Here is a 25740-nt window from a genome sequence, read left to right as displayed (position 1 = left end):
CAGCCCCTCAGTTTTCTTGCAAACATTATTTTATTCTTCCTTATGACCAAATAAAACTCCAGCATGTATTTAGTAGTATACCATATTTTTTATCCATGCATTTGTTGATGAACACTTAAGCTAATTCTTAATTTAGCTATCATATGTATAGTTAATATACTGCTATTAACTATATCAACTATACTTGTTGGTAGTATAGTTAGTATACTACCAAATGTGTCTGTAGCTATCCCTGTCCTGGTGGTATTTTTTAATAACCATTAACTCTGCCTGACACAGTCTAGGGTTAGAAACTGGCATGGAAATTTAAAACAGGTTCTTGTTCGTGCACAGTACAAATAGTTTTTATGGGGACAGTCATCTTAGTTAGGGTTTTTATTGTCGTAAAGAGACACTATGACCACGGCAGCTCTTATGAAGAAAAACATTCAGTGGAGTGGCTTACAATTTAGAGGTTTAGTCCATTATCATCATGGTGAGACATGCAACGCACGCAGGCAGACATGGGGCTAGAGAGGGGGCTGAGAGTTTTACATCTTGATACACAAGCAACAGGAAGTTGTCTGTCTCACTGGGCATGGCTTGGGCCTATATAAGACCTCAAAGCTCACCTTCACAGTGACACACTTCCTCCAACAAGGCCACATCTCCTAAAAGTACCACTCCCTATGAGGGCAATTTTCTGTCAAAATGCCTCAGAAGTATTTTTGGGTTTTTTTGTTTGTTTTCATCTTGAATTGTTTTGTTGTAGCTTATAGGAAAATGAGTATTGTTCTGTTAACTGACTCCCACTCTGTAATTGGAAAAAGTGCAGCTGTTTGGTGACATTCTGAATGCTTCGAAGTAAATACATCTTTTTTCTATATGAGTAGTATTGTCCTTTCCATAGGTCTGAAATTTTTCTTCTCAAGGGGAGCTAGTTTTTGTTTTTGCCCATTATAGGTCATGAATTATTGCAGTATTTTTCTTTAAATTTTATTAGCTGGAAAAAAAAACTTTTGTCTATACACTTTGCATATTGTGAAGGGGGTAATAAAAGTTAAAACATTTTCATCCGCAGTTGAAATTCCAAAATCACAATCCCAATTGAACAAGAGATTCCACAGAATTCAGTTGTAGAAATAAGAATAATCAATTGTACCACACGATGAAATTATTAGAATCAAATAATCTCAAAGTCTTCATTATGGAGTTTGTGACCCCTAGGAAAAGACCGTAGACTCGATCCTGATTATAATTAGTTAAGTTTATTAAAGATGCTGGTAGACAACTATCTCTAAGCCAATTAGAGATTTCCAAGCACAGTGGGGTGAGGGAAGAATTGTTTTTTAAGGCAAAACCACAAGAAGACCTTGTGTATCTGCACAAGCAAGCCAAGAGCTGCTCTGCTCTGCCAAGATTAGGTAGTCAAGGCAACCTCAAAATAGTCATTGAATGCCTGTGTAAACAGGTTACAGAAATCAAAAGGCAGTTAGTCATAGCAGAACAAGTAGACAGTCGGGGCTGTGCATTTGGTGGAGAGGCGCCACCGACTAAGGGTTATTGGGAACTTATCTTCCAGGGACTGGAGCCTGAGACAAATGCCCAGAGGGTATCAACATGCACGTCTAGCATAAAATGGAGTTTCTTTAGCCATCGCACGGTCCCTGGAGGACTAGTAGAAAAGTGTGTTCTACTGAGGACTCTGTGTTCTTTCACTGCCATTACGATGCAGCAGCAGTTACATTCTGAAGTTCCCCGATTAAAGGCCTGAGAATGTATCCATCCCCAAAAGCAGGAGCTCAAAGTCCGAGACGGCCATATGAAACTCTTTGTCGACATAAGTCCAGCAAGGGCTCTGAGAAAGCGGGCTATGATACCCTTGTCCATTTATCTAAATATGGATCGTCAGGGAACTTGACAAATCAGAAGTATTTTTAATTAGTTAAGTCAGCTTTTATTAAATTATGCCACATTTAAAATTAAAATCGGAGTGTATTTTCAAATAGTGTGATTTGTCCTTTATAAGTCAGACGCCGGGAGAGAAAAGCGTTGCATCTTGGTACCATTGTCCAATTTATTTGTGTTTTTCTTTGAAACCCCAGACTCATTCGTGAGAGTCCTGTTAATCAGCTTAGCGCTTTAGGGGGAACTTTTAAAGAACCAGTGTTCTAAAATAGCGCCCTTGTCATTTTACACACTTTGGTGATGGAGCAGTTGCTCGTTATATAATTTTGGCTTCTGTTCTTTCCACTTGTGTTTGTCTTTGTAATTTGGGGAGGAATACTGAACACGAGTCCTCTAATAGCTGTAGAGGAGATTGTTTTGTTTTGTTTTTTAAGTATTTTTCCTAGTAAATTTCCATTTCGAATCTTACATCAAAGTCTTTGATCACTCTGAGCTGACATTTCCACAGGAGGATAAACCTCGAGAGGTCTCCAGTTTCTCCAGCACAGCTTGTTTAAAAGGTTGTCTTGTTTCCCAGTGTATCCTTCGTGCCCTTCTGCCAGTAACCAGACCGCTGAAGATGCTGAGGCTTATACCTGAATCTCCCATTCTCCCTGATTGGTCTTCATGCCTTTGGATCCAGTCAGTGCATGCCGTTTCTTTGTAGTACAGTCCCATGTCAGGTGTTAGGATACTGACAGCATTGATTTTTGTGCTCAGCCTTGCTTTGGATATTCAGTCTCTTGTAGTTTCCATATAAATTTTAGGATTTTCCTATTTCTATGAAGAATGTCCTTTGGATTTTGGTGGGAACTGCTTCGAATCTGCTATCATTTTGGCAATATGACGATTTTAATAATATCTTTCTGCTAAACTAAGAATATGGGAGGGTTCTCTTTTTCTGTTTTTGATTTTGCTTTTGGTTTTTGCTTTCTTCTAGTTTCCCGATTTCTTTATTCAGTGCTTTATAGTTTCCATTGTAAAAAATCGTTATTATTCTGCTTTACTCTTTGGCATTTCCTTTGATGAAGTTATTGCAAATACGATTGTTTTCCTGACTTCCCTTCCAATGAGTTTATTGTTTGTGTATAAGAAGCTACTGATTTCTTCTGTATTGACTTTGTATCCTGTTACTTTGTTGAAAGTGTTTATCAGATCTCAGACACTTCTGGTAGAAGAATAGAATCGTAGCATCTACAAACAAGAGTAATTTGACTTTTCCTGTTTGCACCCATTGTATTTCTCTCCCTTGCTCCAACTCTAATTTCACACGCTATATTGACAATATATATATTGACAAGAGTGCTGTCACTGCTCATAACCCCTCTGGAGCCATAACTCAAAATAAACTCTTCCTTCCGTTCCCTTTGGTCGGGATGTTTTGTCATAGCAATACAAAACTAACTAGAATGGTGGTTATTAAACTTTCTTTTAGAAAGACCGAAAGCACGTAAAGTTGGGAAAGAAAAGCTTGCTGAATAGGGGAGGAGCTAGAGGGGAAGGAATGGGGGTAGGTTTGATCAAAGTACATTATATGAATTTATGAATATTTTAAAGAAAACTGCTGAGGTAAATGGTTGACACATATGCTAGTGTCCATTTCTCAAATGAAATTTTTGTAACTTTTGACGTGGGATGACTCCACATCACACACACATACGTGTACACACACATCACTTTCAGATCAGGTCACTGGAGAAACTGAGGCAAAGGGGCTTTGGGGTAAATGTGTTAGGGTGACCTGGTCCCCAGGTAGTCCTAGCCACCCCTGCTCAGGCTGACCGGGATATCACTGAAGTGTGGACAACTCCAGGTGCATGGTGGGACCAATAATATCCACTGACCAGTCCTTCGCCCATCCTCCCAAGACGGTGATTCCCCCAAACTGAAATCCTTTCTGTTTCTGGGGTAACCTCACCGGAGCCAGTAAAGGATCCGAGGCCCGGGGAGGCTGACCCTATGGTAAATATATAACATCAAAGGGGCTCAGCTGGGGCCAATCCTAGAGAAGTTTAGAGAAAATGGGCTGAAGAAGGTGGGCAGCCTCAGCTCCGGAACTCCTGGCTGGAGGACTAAGGAAGTTTGTGACTGACGGGTGTGACGGACCCATGGGCACAGCCCAACAAGACGGGCCTTTGAGATGCAGAGATAGAATAAACACAAATGCCCTTCGGTCTGTGTATGGGGAGCTGCGCGTGTGGTGAGAAGCCCTCTGATGGCGAACACTGGAGAACCTTCTCAACAGTGAGGTTTGGGACAATACTACTACTAACAGACAGAATCCAGAATAATTGTGCAGCGAAAATCTCCGTTGCTCCCAAGAGAGTCAATGCCCCAGAATCCTCCGCGGTAGATCACAACACGGCCCACACCTGCTGCGCAGCGTTGGAGAGAACCAGTTTATTTAAAGAAAAGGTTATAAAGCACAGAGAACTGGCGGTGTAAAAAGCAGTCAGCTACCTCGTGGGCGGCGAGGAAATGCAACCCTCCTCCCTCCCCATCAGGAAAGGTGAGCATTTACTGGTGGTTTCTGTCGTCTTCACCACTGTGAAGAAAAACGAGTGGTCAAAAACACCTCTCATGGGACGCATGGAGCACCTTGGGAAGGGGAAATAGATGAGATCTCCTGGGTAAACTGGGGGCGGTGGGGTGGGAGTAAGAGGAAGGGTTGGGGGATGAAAACAGGAGGGAACGGCATGGTGGAGTTGGGGGAAGGACCAAGTGGGAGAGCAATGAAAGAGGTATCTTGATAGAGGGAGCCATTACAGGGTTAAGGAAAAACCTGGTGCTCGGGAAATTCCCAGGAATTCACAAGGACCTCTAGGAATAGTGAAGAGCGTGCCTGAACGAGCCTTCCCCTGTAATCAGGTCCGTGAATACCCTGTCATCATAGCACCTTCGTCTAGTAACTGATGAAGCAGATGTGGAATCCACATCCAAGCATCAGGAATCCTGTCAAAGAGGAGGAGGGATTATATGAGCAGGGGGGGCGGAGTCAAGACCAAGAGGGGAAACCCAGAGACAGCTGACCCAAGCTCAAGGGAACTCATGACCTCTAGCCTGACAGCTGGGGAGCCTGCATGGGACCAGACTAGGTCCTCGACATGGGGATGAGAGTCGTGTAGCTTGGTCTGTTTGAGGGACCCCTAGCAGTGGGACCAGGATCTATCCCTGGTGCATGAGCTGGCTCTTTGGAGGCCAATCCCTATAGTGGGATGCCTTGTTCAGCCTTGACGCAGGGGGAGGAGCTTGGCCCTGCCTTAATGTGACATGACCTGCTTTGTTGACTACCCATGGAAGGCCTTAGCATTTCAGAGAAGTGGACAGGAGGTGGGATGGGGGGGGGGGGGGGGGGGGGGGGGGGGGGGGGGGGGGGGGCGGGAGAAGGATGAGAGGGGGAACTGTGGTTGGTATGTAAAATGAATAAAAAAAATTAAAAAGAACACCACTTACGGCAGGAGTTGACGGCTAGTTAAGCTTTTATAGAAGCAGAGGGGATACTGTTATATAGAACTGTGTCCCGGCTCTGGTGATGCAGCTGTGTTTGCAGAAAGGACATTTAAAGAGGTCCCCAAATGTATAAGGTGTCACCCTAATCCAATATGAAGCGTCCTTATAAGACAGGGAAGGCTGAGCAGAGCGGCACACACTTTAACAAACCAGCCTTGGAAAGTACAGGTAAAAGGATCAGGTTCAAGGCCAGTCTTGGCTACTTAGTGAGTTCAAGGCCTTCCTGGGCTACCTGAGAGTTGTTTCAAAAGAATAAGGGTAGGAAGCTTTAGGGGAAGAAGGGGGAAAGGGAAGAGAAGGAACAAGGAAGTACTATGGTAACCTTAGCTAATACAGACTTTAGAACCGAGAGTGGGGTGTTGTCCTATCAAACCAAAAAAATGTGTTAGCGTCTTGGAACTATGAAACACGTGGCGGCTAGGCCCGTTTGAGGTGTAGGTGTGAGGTGATCCTGGCGAGGTCTCAGGAATCAGGCACAGCTAATTAAATTAATTAAATTTGAGAATTAAAAACTAGTATCCTTGCTATACAGTGGCAAGGAACTTGGCTTAATTAAATCCTAGTGTTCTGTAGAACGGAGTGTTTATTATCACTATTACTGAGGGTGCACATTGCCACAGAACGAATGGAGGTCAGAGGTCATTTTGTGGAGTTGGTTCTCTCCTTCTATGAGGATTCCAGGGATCACACCTGGGTCCTCGGGCGTCTGTGGCACATGCCTTTACCTGCTGAGCCATTTTGTTGGCCCCATATGGAGGTATTTTGAATAATGCAAGTACAAAAAACTCAGATGAGATTTCTACAAAGATGATCAAACTATGGCCTTATTTGCCCTTACTGCCTCCAGCAAAGCATGAAGACACAGACAAACTGAGGATATTGTTGAGCAAAACATATTTAGAACTTTAAATTTTGGAAAAATTTCCCCTTATACATATAGGTTTTTTTTAAGCCATGAAGTGTGTTTTGAAGGAAAGAGTAGATGGCTGGAAACCATTTTCTAAAGAGATTAGTGTTGAATGTGAGCCACAGACAATTAGCCACCTCACCCAGCACTTTCTAGCCTTTGTGGACAAGGAAAGAGGTTGGGGCAAAATGAAGACAGACTTTAGGGCTTCTGAGATTCCAAAGAAAACAATAGTGGAGCTCCAAGCTATGAGCATGTGCTCATCTTGAAGAAAAGGGAAGAGCTTGGTGTGGTGGCTCACATCCTTAATCCCAGCACTGTGGAGATAGAGAGGCAGGTGGATCTCTATGAGTTCAAGGCCAGCCTTGTACATAAATGCACACACAGAAAAAGGAAGAGGAGGGAAAAAAAATAGAAAAAAAAAAGAGGAAAATGGGGACAAATGTGGTTTCAAGAAGAATTCATAAATCAGGGCTGCTACTCTGACCAGAGGTCAGAAAGAACAGGTCTGGAGTGAGGTCAAATATGTCTCCTTAGTGTCCACAGCTCACACTCCATAGATCAGGCCTAGGGAAACAATATTACTTGTCATTCCTGTGCGCCAGGGGACAGAACACTGAGTCAAACGTTGTTCTTGAGACTCAAGGTCCCATAGGCTTTGCCCTGCTAGGCTTGCACCTGACACTGGGACCATCACTCCTCGGGTCTTTCCAACGTTTCCCCTTTGGAATAAGAAAAATGTATAGCTCAATAAAAACAATAAAACAAAGAATATCTAAGTTGTATCTGGTCTGGCCATTGGGATTTGGAAGCACATTCTATGTTGGATTTCATAGAACTGCAGACAGAAATATGGTTTGCAGGTGAACTGGACTTAAAGCCTCACCCAGACTTGACTGAGCTATTTATATTAGAGATTTTCAGTGAGCTAAGGCTTTGAGGTCTGGGGATGCTGTGAATATGGTTTGTATTTTGTATGTGCAAACATCAACTCTGGTGCTGCGGGGAGAGCTAGCTGCTGGCTGAGTCACACTCCCCCAGTGTGAATACTGATTGATGCCTGACTTCTGATGGGATGTGGCTTGATGTAGGACATTTAAAGAAGCAACCGAAGTTGAACAAGGTCCTCTGGTGTGGCCCTGTCTGGGAGGAACAGGCACCAGGAAAGCATATTCAAAGGAGACTGACCGCGGGAGCACAACACAACCGGAAGCCGTTCATTCATCGGCTAAAGAGAGGTGAGGCCGGAGCCACACCTGAGCCAGTCCGAGAGGGCTCCCAGGCTCCGCATACCTAAATCACACCGTCTGGGGCATTTTGTTAGGGAGCCCAGAAAATTAACTTACACGGATAACTGAGGAACGTAAATCATAAACCAGTGATTTCACGAACAAGCAAGGGCTTTCTTTCCCTCATTCCATTTCAGGGGGAAAAAAAAATGGAACCTTCACTACTGATTTCTGCCAGCTTCATGCTCTTGGGGAAAGGAAGGAACAGGACCGGCAAACACCTCTCAAGCTAGGAGTTGACAGCCAGTCACATGGTCCCCCTTATGTCTGCAGGGGTGCAACGTCTGTCTGAAGCCTGCACCTGCTGCACCCCCACCCCACCGCAATCCCTGCACGTGTAGGGCTCCTTCCCAGAGTGGGTCTACAATGAGAGCAGAGTTAAAGCCAAAGCCACACCCAAATGGCTTCTCTATGGACTGGACTGAGTCCTCCAGTCAGAGAGGTCTGGCATTCCATCCAGTCCCCCCAAACACACACGCTGTTCACATAAAGCTCCTACTTAGAATGTCTCCTCTGGTGGCGGGTGAGAAGATACTTAAAGGCAAAGGCGCGCCCGCACTGGGGACACAGGTAAGGCTTCTCCCCGGTATGGCTCCTCTGGTGCCCAATGAGGTTGAACTTCTGGCTAAAAGCCTTGCCACACTGGGCACACACATAGGGCTTCTCCCCCGTGTGCGTCTTCTGGTGCCTGATGAGGAGCGACTTAAACTCAAATGCCCGTTCACACTCGGAGCACCGGTAGGGCTTCTCCTCTCCGTGGGTCCTCTGGTGTCTGATGAGAGAGACCTTCTTTCGAAACTCATGCCCACACTCGGCGCACAGGTAAGGTTTCTCTCCCGTATGGATCCTCTGGTGCCTGATGAGGTTGAACTTCTGCCGGAAGCTCCGGCCACACTGCGCACACACGTAGGGCTTCTCCCCTGTGTGTGTCCTCTGGTGGCCGATGAGGTTGAACTTCTGGCTGAAACCCCTGCCGCACTGGGGGCACACGTACGGCTTCTCCCCTGTGTGTATCTTCTGGTGTCTGGTGAGCAGGGATTTGAATTCAAAGGCTCGCCCACACTCGGGACACTGGTAAGGCTTCTGCCACCCTGCGTGGGTCCTCTGGTGTCTGATCAGCGTGGCCTCCTTTACAAAACCACGCCCACACTCAGGGCACAGAAAAGGGAGCTCCCCCGTGTGAATTCTCTGGTGCCCGATGAGGTTGAACTTCTGGCTGAAACCCCTGCCGCAGTGGGGGCACACGTACGGCTTCTCCCCCATGTGTGTCTTCTGGTGTCTGGTGAGCAGGGACTTGAATTCAAAGGCTCGCCCACACTCGGGGCACAGGTAAGGCTTCTCCTCGGTGTGGATCCTCTGGTGCCTGATGAGGTTGACCTTCTGGGTGAAACTCCAGCCACACTGGCGACACACGTGAGGTTTCTCCCCGGTGTGTGTCTTCTGGTGTCGGATGAGCGTGCCCTTTTGGCCAAAGCGTTGCCCACACTCAGCACAAACATAGGGCTTCTCCCCAGAGTGTGTGATCTGATGCGTGAGCAGCCTGGAGAGCAGTCGGAAGCCACGGCCGCACACGGAGCAGATGAAGGGGTTGTCGTCAGAGTGGGAGCTCCACCTGTGTTGCAGCAGCGAGGCCTTTCGGCAAAAGCCTCTCCCGCACTCGGGGCACACGAAGGGCTTTTTGTCCAGGTGAGTCCTCTGATGAAGGAGGAGGTCCACCTTCTGGCGGAAGCCTCGCCCACACTCCGGACATACAAGGGGTCTCTCTCCGGAGTGAATGATCTTCTTGTGGTTGTTGAGAGAGGATAAATACATGAAGCCTCGCCCACACTCCCCACACACATACGGCTTCTCTCCCGAGTGTTTCCTCTGATGGACCGTGAGGGAAGCCTTCAGAGTAAACTGGTGCCCACACTCAGCACACGAGTAAGGCTTCTCGCCTCCCTGCATCCCCTGGGGCTTCAAGAGGTCTGACCTCTGGCAAAAGCCTGTTCCGCAGTCAGGATAGTCATGATGCTTCTGAGGGCTGAAAAGGCTGGTGGCATCGGGAAGCCCTGGAGGAAATGCTCCCTGTAGAACTGCTCCAGATTCCGACCCATCGGACCCCTTCAATACTGTGCCTGCCTTCTCGGGGATGCCTCCTGGGGCCGAGTCAAGGTCTGTTGGTTTCCCGCTGCCTTCTTCTACCCAGTACACCGCCTGACCTTGACACGGGCTAAACAGTGTCTGCAGGATCCCAGCTGGACTCGCCCTCGGCAGCAGAGCATCGCTGCTGGCCCCCTCTTCATCTCTTTCACTGCTACAAAAGCCTGGAGCTTCCGGCTGGAGGTTGCTGCCTGCTGGCGGGCTTGGGAAAGTCTGAGGGGGGTGTTCACTCAGCACACACACTCTGAGGACGTCGGGACTAGCAAAAGATATCGGGCAGGAGAGACCGGGCTCTAATTCTGTCCTGGGTTCTGCTAGAGAGAAAGCATTGGTCAGATTCCGAGATGCCGGTGGGTAGTAACATTTCCCCAACTGTAATTCCTCAGACGCTCACACACTCCCTTCACAAACAGCCTTCACACAGCTCTGAACGTCAGGAAACTAAAACCCTGAAAAGCTTCATGGGCGTTGTCAGCTCTGTAAACTACTGCAATTAGAGTCGCTAATAGAGGCATGAACATCCACAAATACTTGTTTTTATTCAATGTGCTGTTTCTTCATTCTTCTGAAATAAAGTGACAAATTTGAAGTCATCTACCTAAAGGTTTCCCCAGATGAGAGAGGCAGATTGAAATAATCTTAAGGACCCCTGTGTGATACTAAACTGAGTGCTCCCTCACCCCATAAGCGAACAGGGAACGAACTGGGTTTTCTTTTCAGCAAACACGGTGTGTTTCGGCAGTGAAGTGCAGCGCCATGGCCTACCCCTTAAAGAAATATGGCTCCCGGTGACCAAATTAATCCAAGACTTTCTTGATTTTCTTCAAGTCATAAAAAAGAAATACTCCCCTCTAATAACAGTGCTTGCTTAGGAGATAACAAGTCAGCACACCTGTGCCACCACGATTGCTTGGGTCTTGTCTATTGGAGCTGATTATAAAATCCTGTGCGTTCTGACTGAGGACTCGTCACGACCAGCCTTTCTAGACCTGCCTGGTTCTTTCTGACCAACACAAAGTGTGGCAGTAGGCCTGCCAACTGTCTTCTAGACTGCTGTTGGACCACCGCCAACTATTAATGCACCACTTACATCTCCTTGCACAGTCCAGTACTAAAGAGTCATTGCAAGGAGCACATCCAGAGGCTACAATACATACTGCAGAACCGTTTACCAGAGATGTTTCCGGACCCTGAGCCACATCAGTGGTGCGTTTGATCTGATCTAAAATAACAGTTTGACATCCAGAGGGGTCAAGGACACCACAAGAAAACACACAGAATCAAGTAACCGGGGCTCATAGGGGTTCAGAGAGACCCAACCGACAACCAGGGAGCCTGCATGGGACTGATCTGGGCACTACGCACAGATGTTACAGCTGTGTAGCTTGGTCCTCTGGTGGGACTCCTAACAGTGGGAACTGTCTCCAACTCTTTTGCAGACTTTCGGGACCCTACTCCTCATACTGTCCAGCCTTAATACATGAGGAGGTGCTTAGTCTTACTGCAACTTGATAAGTCACGTTTTGTTGATGCTCATGGGAGACCGGCCCTTTCCTAAACAGAAACAAAGAGGGGGGGAGGGGGGAGGGTCTGCGAGGAGAGGGGAAGGAGATACTGTGGCCAGGATGTAAAATAAATAAATAAATTTATTAGAGAATAAATACATGGCCAAAGGAGAAGGGTATCATGAAGCTCCCTTCCTAGCACCTAAGTCCACGTACATCCCACTGTTATTTCTAAGAAAACCATTCAGTGAGCTAGCTCTCTGGGTGTCCCTGCTAGTCAACCAGCCTCTTCTTGACAGTCACTACCGCTGGTCCTCCTGGCCTTCCAGACTGTAAAACATAACAGCTGCTTCAGAACTGGGTGACAGGCTAGGAAGGTTGTCATGTACACGCTAAAAAGGCCTAGACTGCCACTAAAGGGAGTCACTGGGAGGAAATACGGAAAACAAGTTTCTAACTGTACTCCAGTGTTTGGGGAAGAGTGGCGCTTAGGTGTAGTAAAATGGTTAGCAGAGAAGATTCCTGACCCAAGTATTGAAGTTGCAGCTTGGATTGTCCTTACCACTTAATGGAAAATGCAGGAAGAAATTAGTAGAATTGTTAAGAAAAAAGGAAAATTCTGTTTATGCATACTGGGCAGGTGAGAAAAATTATCTAAAGAGAACACTAAGCGTCGCTAAACAGCCTTTTATGCACCATATAACCACGCATAATTGCAGAAGTCTGAACAGATGTGGGATTACAGTGCCAGAAACACAGCACTTGGAGCCAAGAGAGCAGGGAGCAGGGTAAAGTGAAGGAAGGCTGTCGTGCTTCCTGGAACCTACGGCTCTGGGTAGAAGAACTTACTTCTGTAGTATTACAGACTTCTTAGGGTAGGGTTTTTCATCATGGCATCTTCCTACATATGTCGTTACACCCTCTCCTTTCCTCCCCAGGAACTTCCCTCTACCCCTCTAGCTACTTATTTCTTCCAACTTCTTTCTTACTATGTATGTTCCATTACCTTCTCTGGTTTCTACTTCACTCGTGTCCTCCCCACCTTTATGACTGATACCCTGTAAAGTTTTGTGATGGACAGAGAGAGAGAGAGAGAGAGAGAGAGAGAGAGAGAGAGAGAGAGAGAGAGAGAGAGAGAGGAGAGAGAGAGAGAGAGAGAGAGAACTTTAGGTTCCATCTATGAGGAGGAGGCACGCACTATTTGTCTGTGAACTCTGGCGTCTTCTGTTGAACGTGATTCCCAGCTGTGTTCACTTGCCTGCAGATTCTCTCGGTATATACCTGAGAGTAACAGAGCCGAGTCATACAATGGGTCTATTAGCTTCTTGAGGAATGGCACACTGATTTCCACAGAAGCACCTGTGTTTTCTTTTTGCCCACCTCCTCACCTGAATTTGCTGGGGAGGGGGTGTTTTTACTGACGATAACCATTCTGATGGGATAATCTCGAGGCAGCTTTATTTTCCGGCTCCCTGGTGTTGGACACTGCTTCACACATTCAGTGTTCACTTGCATTTCTTCTTTTTGAGAACTGTCTGTTCAGCTCATTTACTAACCTGGTTCTTTATTATTTAATTTTTAGCAGAGCTATTCTGATGTAAACATGCACTGTGCTTCAAAAAGGGGAGAGTGACCCCACATCAAATCATTGCCACTTCTATCACAGATGTGACGCCCACAGCTAAGTGGGTATAGTCGGACCTCCACTCTTGGTTTCAAGGGTACAACAGTAGTTCTGGGAGGGCATTCTACTCCTGGCGGATGGCATGGGATGGGGATTGGCAGAATTCTAGGAATGGAACCCCTGCCTCAAGTTGGTGGGGGGCCTGGCCATTGCCCCTGTGAGCCTGAGAGCAGAACACGCCCAAGAGGATTATTTATGAGCCTTAAGCATTAATGGTGTTTGTCTTCCTGGTTTGTGATTTACTTGTCTATCACGCCATTCTACCTTGGGGTAGAATAGAAATATCCTCGCCCTAACACATAAGGCACAAAGAAAAGTCCACATGGGGGAAAGATCACAGCATTCCTGTCAACATTCACCACTTGAAGAACAGAGAGATCACCTTGATTTACGCCTCCTTAGCTCCCACACTCTTGTTTGTCATACCTTTTTTTTAAAGGTAAAAACTTATGAGTTAATCATCAATATCACCGCAAAAATTTTGTAAGTAAAGCTTCTAAAATTCTATATGTAAAGCTGTGGTGCCCTTTTTTCTCTTTATTTTTTTTCTTTTTTCTAACCCCCTGCTCTAGGAATTCTCTTATTTATTTGTTTGTTTGTTTATTTTGGTTTTTTTTAATATTTATTTATTTATTTATTTTGTATACAATATTCTGTCTGTGTGTATATCTGCAGGCCAGAAGAGGGCACCAGACCTCACTACAGATGGCCGTGAGCCACCATGTGGTTGCCGGGAATTGAACTCAGGACCTTTGGAAGAGCAGGCAATGCTCTTAACCACTGAGCCATCTCTCCAGCCCTTATTTTGGTTTTTTGAGACAGGGTTTCTCTGTGGTTTTGGAGCCTGTCCTGGAACTAGCTCTTGTAGACCAGGCTGGTCTCGAACTCACAGAGATTCGCCTGCCTCTGCCTCCCAAGTGCTGGGATTAAAGGCGTGTGCCACCACCGCCCGGCTAGGAATTCTCTTATTTTTAATTGTTTCTGCTTTGTTTAATTGTTATTTTGGGGTTTGGTTGGTTGGTTTTTGGTCTTATGGATGAGAGAAGGATCTTCTTTTACCATTTTCTTCTCTTTGAAGAATTTCTTTACCTATACATGGGACATGGTACGTGTCCCAGGTTCTTTATTTCCATTAGTATCAACGCACCGATTTCCTTCACTCCCCAAGAATAGTTTTGCTAGGTATAGAATTTATAATCCTTTCAGCACTTGAAGAAAATTCTTGCTATGTCCTCATTGGCCTAATTAGTTTACATGAAAAACCCTCTGTAGGAAAGACATTTTTTTCCTCACTGGCTGTCTTCCAGATTTTTATCCTTTTTTTTTTTTTTTTTTTTAGTTTCCAGAATTGTAATTATCATGTGAATTAGTGTTTATGTATATATGTTTATTTAATGTTTCTATGGCTTCTTGTATCTATATGTTTATATCTTTTTACAAAGTTTAAGAAGTTTTCAACCATGATTTTCTCAAATATTTTTCATTATCCTTTTGGATTCTGATGACATAAATACTGTTTTCTTGGCTTTTATACCAGAAGTCTCTGAAATCATTCTTTTTTTCAGTTTATTTTCTTTCTTTGTTCAGATTTATGATATTTTATTGTTCTGGAATCAAGTTCACTGATTCCACTTGGATATCATGGTGAACATATTTAATCCCACCATTCAGGAGGAAGAGACAAGTGGATCCCTATGAGATCAAAGCCAAACAGGGCTACAGTGCGAGACCCTGTCTCAACACATAAAACAAGTTCACAGGTTCCATTCCTCACTCCAACTCTATAGTGAGGCCCATCCAATGAGTTCACATTTTCTCTTGTATATTTCAGTAACAAAAATTGCAAATTTTTTTATATAAAATAATTATTTACTGATATTTTATGCTTTTATTTCAAGAGCATGTATAACAAGTTGAAAATCCTTGGGATGCTTTTTATTCAGTACTAGGGTGTTGGAGGAGGGCCCGCTTGTTTGTCCCAGCCGCCCAGCTACCTTAGCCCCGAAAAAAACACACAGAAATTGTATTAATTAAATCACTGCTTGGCCCATTAGTTCTAGCCTCTTACTGGCTCACATCTTGATTTAACCCATTTCTATTCATCTGTGTATCGCCATGTAGCAGTGGCTTACCAGAAAAGATTCAGCACATCTGTCTCTGGTGGCTCCATGGTGTCTCTCTCTTCTTCTGCCTCTCTTCCTCCCAGCATTCAGTTCTGTCTTCCCCACCTACCTAAGTTCTGCCCTATCAACTAGGCCAAGGCAGTTTCTTTATTCATTAACCAATGAAAGCAACGCACAAACAGAAGGACCTCCTATACCATTGGGGATCAAACCTAAGACCTTGTGCGTGCTAGGCGAGTGCTCTATTCATGAACTATGCCCCCAGCTCTCTTTCTATATTTTATTTTTAAGGTCTCACAGTTGTCCGAGTTGACCTTGAACTTGCCATCCTCCTTCCTCAGTCCAGTGCTAAGTTCACAGTGCTGCATCTACAGGCCCTGAAATCTCATCTCTGATGACCCCCACTTCATCAGTTCATTGTCAATCTTCAAGTTGTAATTTCCTGGCTCTTCCTATGATGGGTGATATTTTTTTATTCCATACCAAATGGTTTAGATTCTAGGTACTATTTAATGTCATTTTAAGAAATATGCACCCTATTTATGCTAAACACTAAAATACAAGTCAGTAGTTAAGTAAGTTATGATATAGCAATATAAAGTAATTCTACTCACCAATAAAAATAAGTTATTGACATACACCATATGTATAAGGTTGGAAGTAATTATGCTAAGTGTAGAAAACAGTTATATCATGTATGAATTAATTAACATAAGTTCTAGAAAATTCAAACAAATCTATAATCGGGAACAGATTAGAAAGGAGGAGACGGTATTGGCAGTTGCTAGCTTCTGGGGGAGGGAGAGTCGGCTTCCTTGAAGGCTGTAGTCCTGGTAGGTCTACCTCACTCTAGTGGGTGTACCCATGAATACACAGGCAACACAAACAGGACTTGCTGAGCTATATTTAAAAGGGAAGGAAAAGAGGGCACGAAGTTGGGAAATGTCCTAACTTGGAGAGATCTGGAAGGAATGAGGAGAGAGGAATGGGGAGAATATAATCAAAATCCATTGTATGTGTGCATGAAATTTTCAAAGAAGAAAATAGTTTGCTTGTTTGAAAGAAAGGAAAAGGAGGACAAGGAGGCTGGAAAGCAGAAGTTGTGGTGAGGTATACAGGAAGTCTGGGAAGGAGGGGGGTGCTCCCTGTGTCAGTTCTAACACAGCACATTGATTTCCACTTCTAATAGTTTACCTTGAAACACGCCCTATTTCTTAATATTCATATCTTAATAGTATTTTATAGTATATGTTAATATACCTCAGATGATAAAGTTCTTTTTTACAAAGTCAGAGTTTGATATAAAGCATAACATCCCCCATATGGTTTATTTAGAAGGAAAAAAGTAAAAACAAGAGCATGGTAGTGCACACCTTCAATCTCAGGACTCAGGAGACAGGGACAGGCAGATCTCTGTGAGCACGAAGTTAGCTGGGTCTACATGAGGAGTTCTGGGCCAGCCAGGGCTACACTGTGAGACCCTGACTCAGAATCATTTTTAAATGCCAGTAAAGTAAAAATAAATTCATGAAAAAAAGATAAGGAGGGCAAAAATTTGCCTGTACATTCTAATATTCATAACAAATTATATGACTATTCATTGGGTTGGATTAAATACCTAAATGTTTTGGAGAAATTCTACAATTATAATCAATAACAAAAGAGAAAAAAATTTAACTTAAAAGTGGGCAAGTGTCTAAAGTAGTCAAATTTTTCCCAGAAGAGGGCACAGATCGCATGAGAAGATGCTCATGTTAGCTACCTAAAACCCCAAGAGAGCCCAAAAAGATGAAGAAGTGAGGTCGGACAATACCAAATGTCAGTAAGGATGAGTCAAAAGGATCCTCACACTGCCACTGCAGTACATGCTCTTACTGGCTTCAGACACAATCTGCTTAGCTAATCAATTCCAAGTTACAAATGTGTGTGAACCAGCTACTTCAGTCCTAGCTATGATTCCTGCATGCTTCCACAAGTGTTATAAAAGTACAGAGTGATAGTATTTAATTGTCAGGAACTGGGGGTGCAGACTATGAGTGAAGAAATTTACAAAACATGCAAAGTAATGTGGTATTCTGAAGGACCCAGCGGTAGGAACCGAGAAGAAGGCAGAGAAGTAGGCCAGTCTAAGAAGGAACGAGCCTGCCCCCTGGTGGACAATGGACTAGGCCAGTCTGAGAAGGAACGAGCCTGCCCCCTGGTGGACAATGAGCTCCTAGACCACAGGGCAGCCAGACTGCTACAGTTCTTCACATTTTACTGTAATCTTAATTAAACCATCATAAAGAAAACAAAGTTATGGTAATCTACAGGATGGGTGTGATGTACAGCAGCTGCCAAGGCAAGAACAGAAACTGAAGAGCATTCAGCAGGAGCAGCCTCGTTAGTCTGGAAGGGCAGGCACTGTCTTGAAGATCAGGAGTGAGGCTGGCAAGAGCACAAGAAGAAACCCTAAATGTGCTGCTGGTGCCAAGCAGAGAAGTCAGGTGCCCTGGTGAGGTACACCTCCAGGGGAGCCCTGTCCTGGAGAGGGCGGGCGGGCTATATACCCTTACCTAGAGCCCTGGGAGGAGAGCTCCCCCTAGAATGCCTTCCTGGCCTGCTGAGCTCCTCAGTGCCCCGTATCCTCATCGCCTGCCCCGTCGTCTTTCACTTACCCAGACAAAGGTCCAGAAGGCATTCACTGCCATCTCTCCAGGGTTCCGCCCCTTGTTCCAGCTGTGTGATGAGTTTGGGTTTGGAAAATGCAATTCCTAGTCACAAGAAACAAAACCAAGGACCCCTTTAGGCCAGTGACTTAAGAGCTACAACAGAACCCCAGGCCAGTGCAGAAAATGTCATACACCCAGAAGGGAGGTGCAGAGATGGAGAAAGAATATCACCCAGATGGGAAAAATGAGAAAGAATGAGCAAGGGCAGAGGACCCTGGGTCAAAAGCAGGTCATGCCCGAGGCTTGAATAAACAAAGCTCCTCCCATATTTGAAGGGGTAGCCTAGAAAGAGGCCTAGAAATACATTGTCACTCATTGCAGACACACACGCTCACACACACACACACACCTTCACTACAAAATATGGACAGTCTGAAGAAGAGAACACATTGGCTGCTACACAGACGTTTAAGATGCCCACAGGTAAACTCTGAGACCTAAATCACGACGGCCTTACCCAGGGAGACCAGGTGGCTATAATTCTCCAGCATCACGTCCCTGTACAGGATCCTCTGTGCAGGACTCAACAGTTCCCACTCCGTCTGGTTGAAGGCCACAGCCACATCATGGAAGGCCATTAACGCCTATAACAAAAACACATTCCTGCTCATAAAAGCAGTTTAAGTCACTATGCAGAACCAAGGCGGCAACACTACGGCGACCTGGTGCAACAACGTAAAGTGCACAGGCCTTGGTTTTGCATATTGGAGACAACTCCTTCCGTATATGAATCCAGTTCTGTACATGGAAACCTAGAAATGCAGGGTTTCCTATTTTGCTCTATTGATCTAGGCATATACAAGACCTTCAAAAAAACCAGTGTTAATTATTACAGCTATAGCAAGGCATCAAACCAAGAAGCCTGAATCCTTCAACTTCTTCATTTTCTTGTATTTGAAGTGGTTCTTGCTACGCTGTCCTTGCTAGCTCAACTTCCCACTCTTCCTGAGTGGCTGGGATTAGATATGTGTTTTGGTTTTTCGAGACAAGGTTTCTCTGACATTTTGGTGCCTGCCCTGGAACTAGCTCTGTAGACCAGGCTGGCCTCGAACTCACAGATCCGCCTGCCTCTGCCTCCCAAGTGCTGGGATTAAAGACTGCACCACCACCACCGCCCGGCAGCTCAGGCTCTTCCTTTCTGAGCCACTTCTCTAGCATCCCCTGACTCTTTTTTTTTTTCTTTATGGGTTCTGGGGAATCAAACTCAGGTCCTCACACCTATAAGACAAGAATTCTATCAGCCGACCCTTCACCCCAGCCCAATTCAGGCTTTTAAGCATCATCTCCCAACTTTTTAAGTATGGGTGGTTCCTCTACCTAAAACAGTCCAACCTATACTCTTAATTTTACAGTGGTATAAAGGCTACATGCAGTAGAGACGATTCTCTAGATTCTGATTTCTTCCTGAGCACACATATATGGTATTTCATTTGTACAGTGCTAGCCAACAGTGCAGCTCCTTGTGAGCCACGTGACCATGAGGGTACTGAGGCTAAGCTCTTAGACTTGGTAGAGCAGGTGTATTAAACCCACTTTCTACTCTCAGTACGTTCACACTATAAAACGGGCTCCTCAGGACATCGTCCCATCATAAGTTAAAGAGCGTGTATATAAAAAAAACTCAAACACAAAGCGTGGTGGCCACAAAACCAAAGTTATTCATGAGTTATCCACATAGACAGCAGGTATAGAATCTTCACCTGTACACGGAGAAACCAACGCATTCAAAGGCTACTGCGACTATAAGCTTCCAACACAGTGAACAGCCTGCAGTCCCAAGGTCTGAGAAGGGCGAGGCTTCCTGAGACGCTCCTATAAGAATGTCTCCTAAGAATGTCTCCGCCAACTCTCCAGTTTGCAAACCCCTTCAAAAGCCAATCAGGAGCCTCGGAGGGCAGCTGTGGCAAAGGGCTGGCCTTGAAACCACAGGCTCCTGAGCTTGACTCCCAGCATCCATGCAAAAAGCCAGGTGCTGGAAGCTCAGCACTGGGCAGTGGAAATGGGGGTCCCTGGAGCACACAGAGCACACAGCCAGCCGGTCCCACCTATTCAGTGAGCCCCGGATTACACTGAGAGAACGAAACAGACGGCTCCTGAAGAATGACAGCCAAGGCTGACTTCTGTGTGTGTGCGCGCAGACTTCATAATACAGCTTTCAGGCCTTGGGAATCACTGGGTACATAAGCCTACATATTCTGTATTTTTACATTAGCCATGTGACAATCACCGTTAGCTACATAGTGAATGTTTTGGGCATGAATGAACTTAGAAATTTAATAGAAAGCTCCAGGTAAGATAGGTTAGAGCTCCCAGGCACTGCCAAACACCCACAAGGAAGAGTGCAGAGAGGAAAATGGCAGAGAGACATGAGAAATGGTGGAGCTTACCTTGTCTCTGGTTGTCAGGAGCCCTGGGGCCATTGCGCACTCTGGGAACACACTCTCTGGACAAGAGTCTGCTCGCAGAGTCCAATCTGAGGAAGAAGAAAAGAGAGGCACTTAGGAAGACGGCCCTTCATATCCCAGTTCAGTAGAAGACAGGGACATTGTAGAAATGAGGTCGCCAGGCTGACAGAGACATCTCTGCAGCCCATTCTTTTTTTTTTTTTAAAGATTTATTTATTTATTATGTATACAACATTCTGCCTCCATGTATGCCCACACGTCAGAGGAGGGCGCCAGATCTCAGTACAGATGATTGTGAGCCACCATGTGGTTGCTGGGAATTGAACTCAGGACCTCTGGAAGAGCAGCCAGTGCTCTTAACCTCTGAGCCACCTCTCCAGCCCTCTGCAGCCCATTCTTAACCAGTGAAGAGAATCCACAAGTCTGAGTCAGTCATGAGGTCAAACCCCATCTCTGGCTGAATAATGGGGCCTCCATCCTCCTGGGTAAATTCAAGAGTGTCTATCTGCAAGCACTCCCTCTGAGAAATGAAGTTCCCCAGCGCGCTGAAAACAGAAGCATTTTGTCCATCATCCATCCCTGCCCCTGCCGGAGGCTGAAGAACAGCATCCAGGAAGTCCAAGGCAGAATTAGAAAACATAGATCTGGGGAAGAGCAGGAGCTGAGCAGAACCTGATCTTTTCTCGCGTGACCCTGGTTACACCCACTCACAAATCAAAGATGAGGATCCCACGGTTTGAAATGCATAGAGTTCGTCATCAGCCTTTGCCTGCTACATTGAAAGTCGACTTCACAAGCAGACTGTGTAAGGAAGAAATAGAAGGTGCTCTTTCCCCAATTAAAGACAGGAGACAATCGTTCCTCACATGAGCTATGTGACCCAGGTTGGATCCTGGCTTACACGCATGAATGTGAAAAAGAAACAACAAGCAAGATTAAACATAAATGGAGCGTGAGACACACTAGAAAACTATAAATATCATTGAGTGAGATCAGGACATTCGGGATGCAGAGGAAAAGAACAGTAAGAACCAAACGTTCCGAATAATGAATTCATATTTATAATGACTGATAAATACAATGTCCTCAACAAATAAAAGTATTAAAATATCAGGGAGGGAAGCTTTTATGAAATAAAGAAAGTACTTAAAAGACATGACAAGGCTGGGCGGTGGTGGCACATGCCTTTGGGGAGGCAGAGGCAGATGGATCTCTGTGAGTTCAAGGCCAGCCTGGTCTACAAGAGCTAGTTCCAGGATAGGCTTCAAACCATCTCAAAAAAAACAAAAAAAAAAGACATGTCAATCAAGTGTAACATGTGAACCTAATAAGACTAATAAGAGAATTATTTTAAGCAGTCAGTGAAAAGCAAACTCTGACCTCATCTAAAGATGGCATGAATGTTTGTGGAGAAATAACCCACAAAATCAATAAAAAACTCCTAAAACAAGTTATTTTAACTAATAGACACAAAGTTACTAATAAAATAAATATTACTTTTTTATACACTAGCAATGAACCACTGGAATTTGTGATTAGAACAGACAACATTTACAATAACATCCAAACATAGTAATATTAAGCATAATTTTTATTTTGAGATGGCTATGAGGAAAACTACAAAACTTTGTTGAAAGAAACGAAAGATCAAAATAAATGAAGAATAAATTAAGGTAGGAAAACTCGACATTTTTAAGGCGTCAATTCTCCCCAACCTGGGCCACAGATACAAAGACATCCCCATCAAAATCCTGGGAAATCAATTTATAGATATGTTTAGAGTCTAAAATTCACAGGAAAAGACGAAAGACACAAAAGAGTTAATATGCTTCAGAAGAATGAGACCAAACGCTGCCGGCATTCACAACTTACAAAGCAGTCATCAGGACAGCGTTGCACTGGAGGCGGGGCAAGCAAACTTAGAAATCCCTCCCCATAAACTGAGCCAAACGACTGTTCCAAGTAGCCCAAACTGAAGAAGATGGTGACGGTTATATTCAGGGGGTAGCGTTCTACAACAGCCTTGTTCAGTGATTCGGAAGAGACAAACCAGAACTGGTACTTGCAGAGGGGTGCGGGAGCAACTGGACTCACAAACAGGCTCTGGCATAGGCTCCAGAAAGGAGCCAGTTCCAAAGAAATCCACACTTTGAGGAGAGATCTGGGTGCAGGATAATCCGCTCATTTGCAAGTGATACATCTAGGTTATGAATCCATGAAACTTTAGAGCTGTTATACTTCTGGGAATGACCGCAATGTTTTCATATTGTAAAGTGAAAAATAATAAATCCTGGGGGAGAGGGATACATAACACTAAGTATTTTTTGATAGAAATATATAGTGTGTGTTAGAAATGAATATCTATATCATTTCTATATCAATATCAGTAGATACCAGAGACTAACAAATAAAAAGCCCATTGCTAGGAATGGGTTACCTCTTTTGGAGTTGTTAGCCAGCAAGGCCCCAAAGGTACCCCCCCCCCAAAAAAAAATTACAGGAATTACCACTACTCTTGGTTAACCTCCAAAACTTGATGGTAAGACACCACATATTTGAGTCATAAAACATGACGAAATCAAGCTGGTGCTGGCCTGGAAACTTCACCTCTGTTGGCTAATTTTCAACTGCTAAAAGGTGCTACGCAGGCTGCTATCCTCAATCACCTAGCTATGAGCCCTGCAGACTACAATAATGACTGGCCTGCCAAGATACGCAGATAGGTCCACCGGTGCAGTAGTGGCAAAACCATCATGGGAGCAACCAACCACTTTCTACTTGGATTTAAGTGTGGCTCCACAAGCTGAAACCTATACCAGTTATCAGGACAAGAGCCTATCAGGCATGCAATAGTTCCTAGGGGCTTACCTAATATCATTATTTTGCTAAATGGACATAGTATTAAACCAACTCCTGATGACTTATTGGTTTACCCATAGATTAATGCCTTCTCTCCACCCTCATTTGAGACACTTCTATTTGCAATAGATAATGATTAACAGAAAGGCCCGCAACTGGCCAAGAATAAGAAATTGCAGACTGTTCAGCCCTAACAAGAACACACACATACCACAAACCCCCCAGCCTAGGCTCAGGAATCATTGAGGAAGAGGTAGCAGAAAGAGCATGAGAGCCAGAGATGGTGGGTGACTCCACAGAAACAATGTCTTCTGGCCACAACAGGGCAGCTATACATAAGAACTCACAGCAGGTACCACACCATGCACAAACCCTGTGCAAGCCCAAATTAGAGCAGATCTCGGCATGGAGATGGGAGGTCGGCACCCACCCCTAGTATGGAACTACTGGCAATGTTTGGCTGCTGGGAGAGGAAGAGATGGCTTTCTTTAAGAGTATATATAGCCAATACACAATTCAGTGGAATATATGGGAGTATTTGGGCCGCACAAATTAGTCTTAATGGGTTTTAAAACAGAAAGAAAGAAAGAAAGAAAAAAGGACACAAAGATGGGTGAGTAGAGAGAGCAGATGGGTCTGGGAAGAATTTTGGCTGTTGAATATGATCAAAATGAATTGTATGGATAGCTCAAAGATCTAAAAAGAAAAGAAAAAAAAAAAAAAAGACCTGGGCACATCTCCAGGATCGAGTCCTGGGTCATGGGGAAAGTCCTATCCCTTTGCTGCACTCCAGGCTCTTGGAAGGTCCCAAACTCGAGGGAGCCGCACAAAGTCTGAGGCCCGCATGTACAGGGGTCAACCCCCGCCCTCCCACACACACAAACACACAAGCCTTGGCACACACCACGGCTCCATGCTTCAGTACTAGCCCCGTCTCCTGGTCTTTATTGTTCCCTTCAATCAGGCAATTTTTTTTATGTTTTCCCCAAAGGCATTCCTCGGGCACTAACCTGGGTCCCAGTGAGCGAGCTGTATTTCCAGATGTTGGTTGGCGCAGCTCCTCAAGACTAAGAGTCCCCAAGAGTCCCGTCCTCACCAGTTCGTATGTTTGTTCCTGTGGAGAATGGCTCCTACCCCTCACTTCTCAGTCTCACTGGCGGGTGGGAGTGGAGGGACGATGTCTGGATGCCCCAGATCCAGTCTCCCAGACAGTGCCCAAACACAGGGGACACACCTACAGTGCAGCCTGGGAAGCAGATCGTGGGCCAGACTAACCTGCAGCTTGTCTTGGACAAAGTACTGAACCCCAAATCCCATTCCCACGTGGCCCCCTCCCCACCCGAGGGTCTTCACCAAGACCCTCCTCCGAGATGGGCAGCGCAGCTGATTCCACTCCCGAAGACTCCACGCATCGAGGACGCAAACAGACGCTGAAGCCTGAACCTTGTGGGTGTCCCACGCCAGCTCTCTGGACTCTTCTCCTCCTGGAAAGATTTGCAGAAGCCAGGGTCGTCCTGCTCGCTCGCCAGAACCGCTGGAGGACAGTCCACAGGCACAGGTGACGACCGCAGGATGCGGAAGTACACCGGCCGGGATGACGCGCGCGCACTACACGACCCACGCAGCTCTAGAGATGGAGGAACTACAATACCCAGAATGCTGCGTGCAGCAGGACGCCTCAAGCTGACGGCGAGGCTGCACCTGGAGCTTCAGGCTGCAGAACTCTCTCCCTTGTTGCAGGACAGCAGGGTAGGCGCTTGGAGAAACTGAAAAATCAGAAAAGCCAAACCGAAGGAACCTTCAGGTACTTAAGGAAGCATTAATCAATCCTTTTAGAAAGCTGTGTTATCCAGACGTCTTCATCCTGCCACCTCACTGGTTTTTTTTTTTTAACATGTCCGTTTTAAATGACTTCTTGTGTTTTAAACTGCACTGTGTATGATTCACTTTTTTAAATGTCAAAAATGCTGGCGAGGGGCCGGGCGATGATGGCGCACGCCTTTAATCCCAGCACTCGGGAGGCAAAGGCAGGCGGATCTCTGTGAGTTCGAGACCAGCCTGGTCTACAGAGCTAGTGCCAGGACAGGCTCCAGAACCACAGAGAAACCCTGTCTCGAAAAACAAAACAAAACAAAACAACAACAACAACAACAACAAATGCTGACGAGGTTGTTTCTTGAAAATAATTCTGAATTTTTAAAATGATTACAAAACAAGGTCAAACTAAGTTTGAAGGCATTTAAAGCTGTACTGTTTTAAATTATTTCACTAATACAAAAATCAGTTGTTGGTTATAACAGAAAGACAATAAAATCTTTACAAAAAAGACTAGGAATTTAATTTGAACTTGGATTTGGAATTGTATTTCTAGGAATTTGACATGAGCAGAGTGTGTCAAACTCTCTGCTCTAACACAGAGCAGAAGTGACAGGGACCAGATTCAGTCTTCCACATTAACCAGTCTTTAAAAACGATGACGTTTATTAAACAATAAGTGTGAAAGCATTGCACATGGAAACAAGGAAAATCAGTGATCTGGATTACAAAGTGAGCAGCGGACTTCCCTGGTGGAGAAAACTCCCTGGTCCAAGAACAGACTAGGCAAAGCCAAGCAGGGCCTGGAGGTCAATGAGACGAAGTTAGAGTCCCGGGGAACCAAGGCGGCTGGAGTTCAAACGA

The 25740-nt window shown here is 45.1% G+C and overlaps 1 protein-coding gene across 2 annotated transcripts; it reads right to left on the bottom strand.

Annotated features, from left to right (window-relative positions):
* Positions 1-1227: 1227 nt before the first annotated feature.
* Positions 1228-24753, bottom strand: Znf169 (zinc finger protein 169). 2 transcript variants are annotated; one of them, XM_050143864.1, is made up of 5 exons: positions 24072-24753; positions 20185-20270; positions 18255-18381; positions 17744-17839; positions 1228-10088 (listed from the first exon to the last, which is right to left on the bottom strand). In XM_050143864.1, the coding sequence occupies exons 2-5, from the start codon at positions 20215-20217 to the stop codon at positions 8128-8130; spliced, it is 2217 nt and encodes a 738-aa protein (XP_049999821.1). In that variant the 5' UTR covers positions 20218-20270; positions 24072-24753; the 3' UTR covers positions 1228-8127. The 2 variants fall into 2 exon arrangements, with proteins under 2 accessions (XP_049999821.1, XP_049999822.1); XM_050143865.1 differs by having other exon boundaries at positions 1228-10085; positions 24072-24752.
* Positions 24754-25740: the final 987 nt, after the last annotated feature.

Source organism: Alexandromys fortis, unplaced genomic scaffold (genome assembly GCF_014885135.2).
Source record: "Alexandromys fortis isolate MF-2015 unplaced genomic scaffold, M_Fortis_MF-2015_v1.1 scaffold_1, whole genome shotgun sequence".
NCBI classification, from domain to species: domain Eukaryota; kingdom Metazoa; phylum Chordata; class Mammalia; order Rodentia; family Cricetidae; genus Alexandromys; species Alexandromys fortis.
Note: the sequence above shows the minus strand (reverse complement) of the source record. Positions and strands in the feature narration are given on the sequence as shown.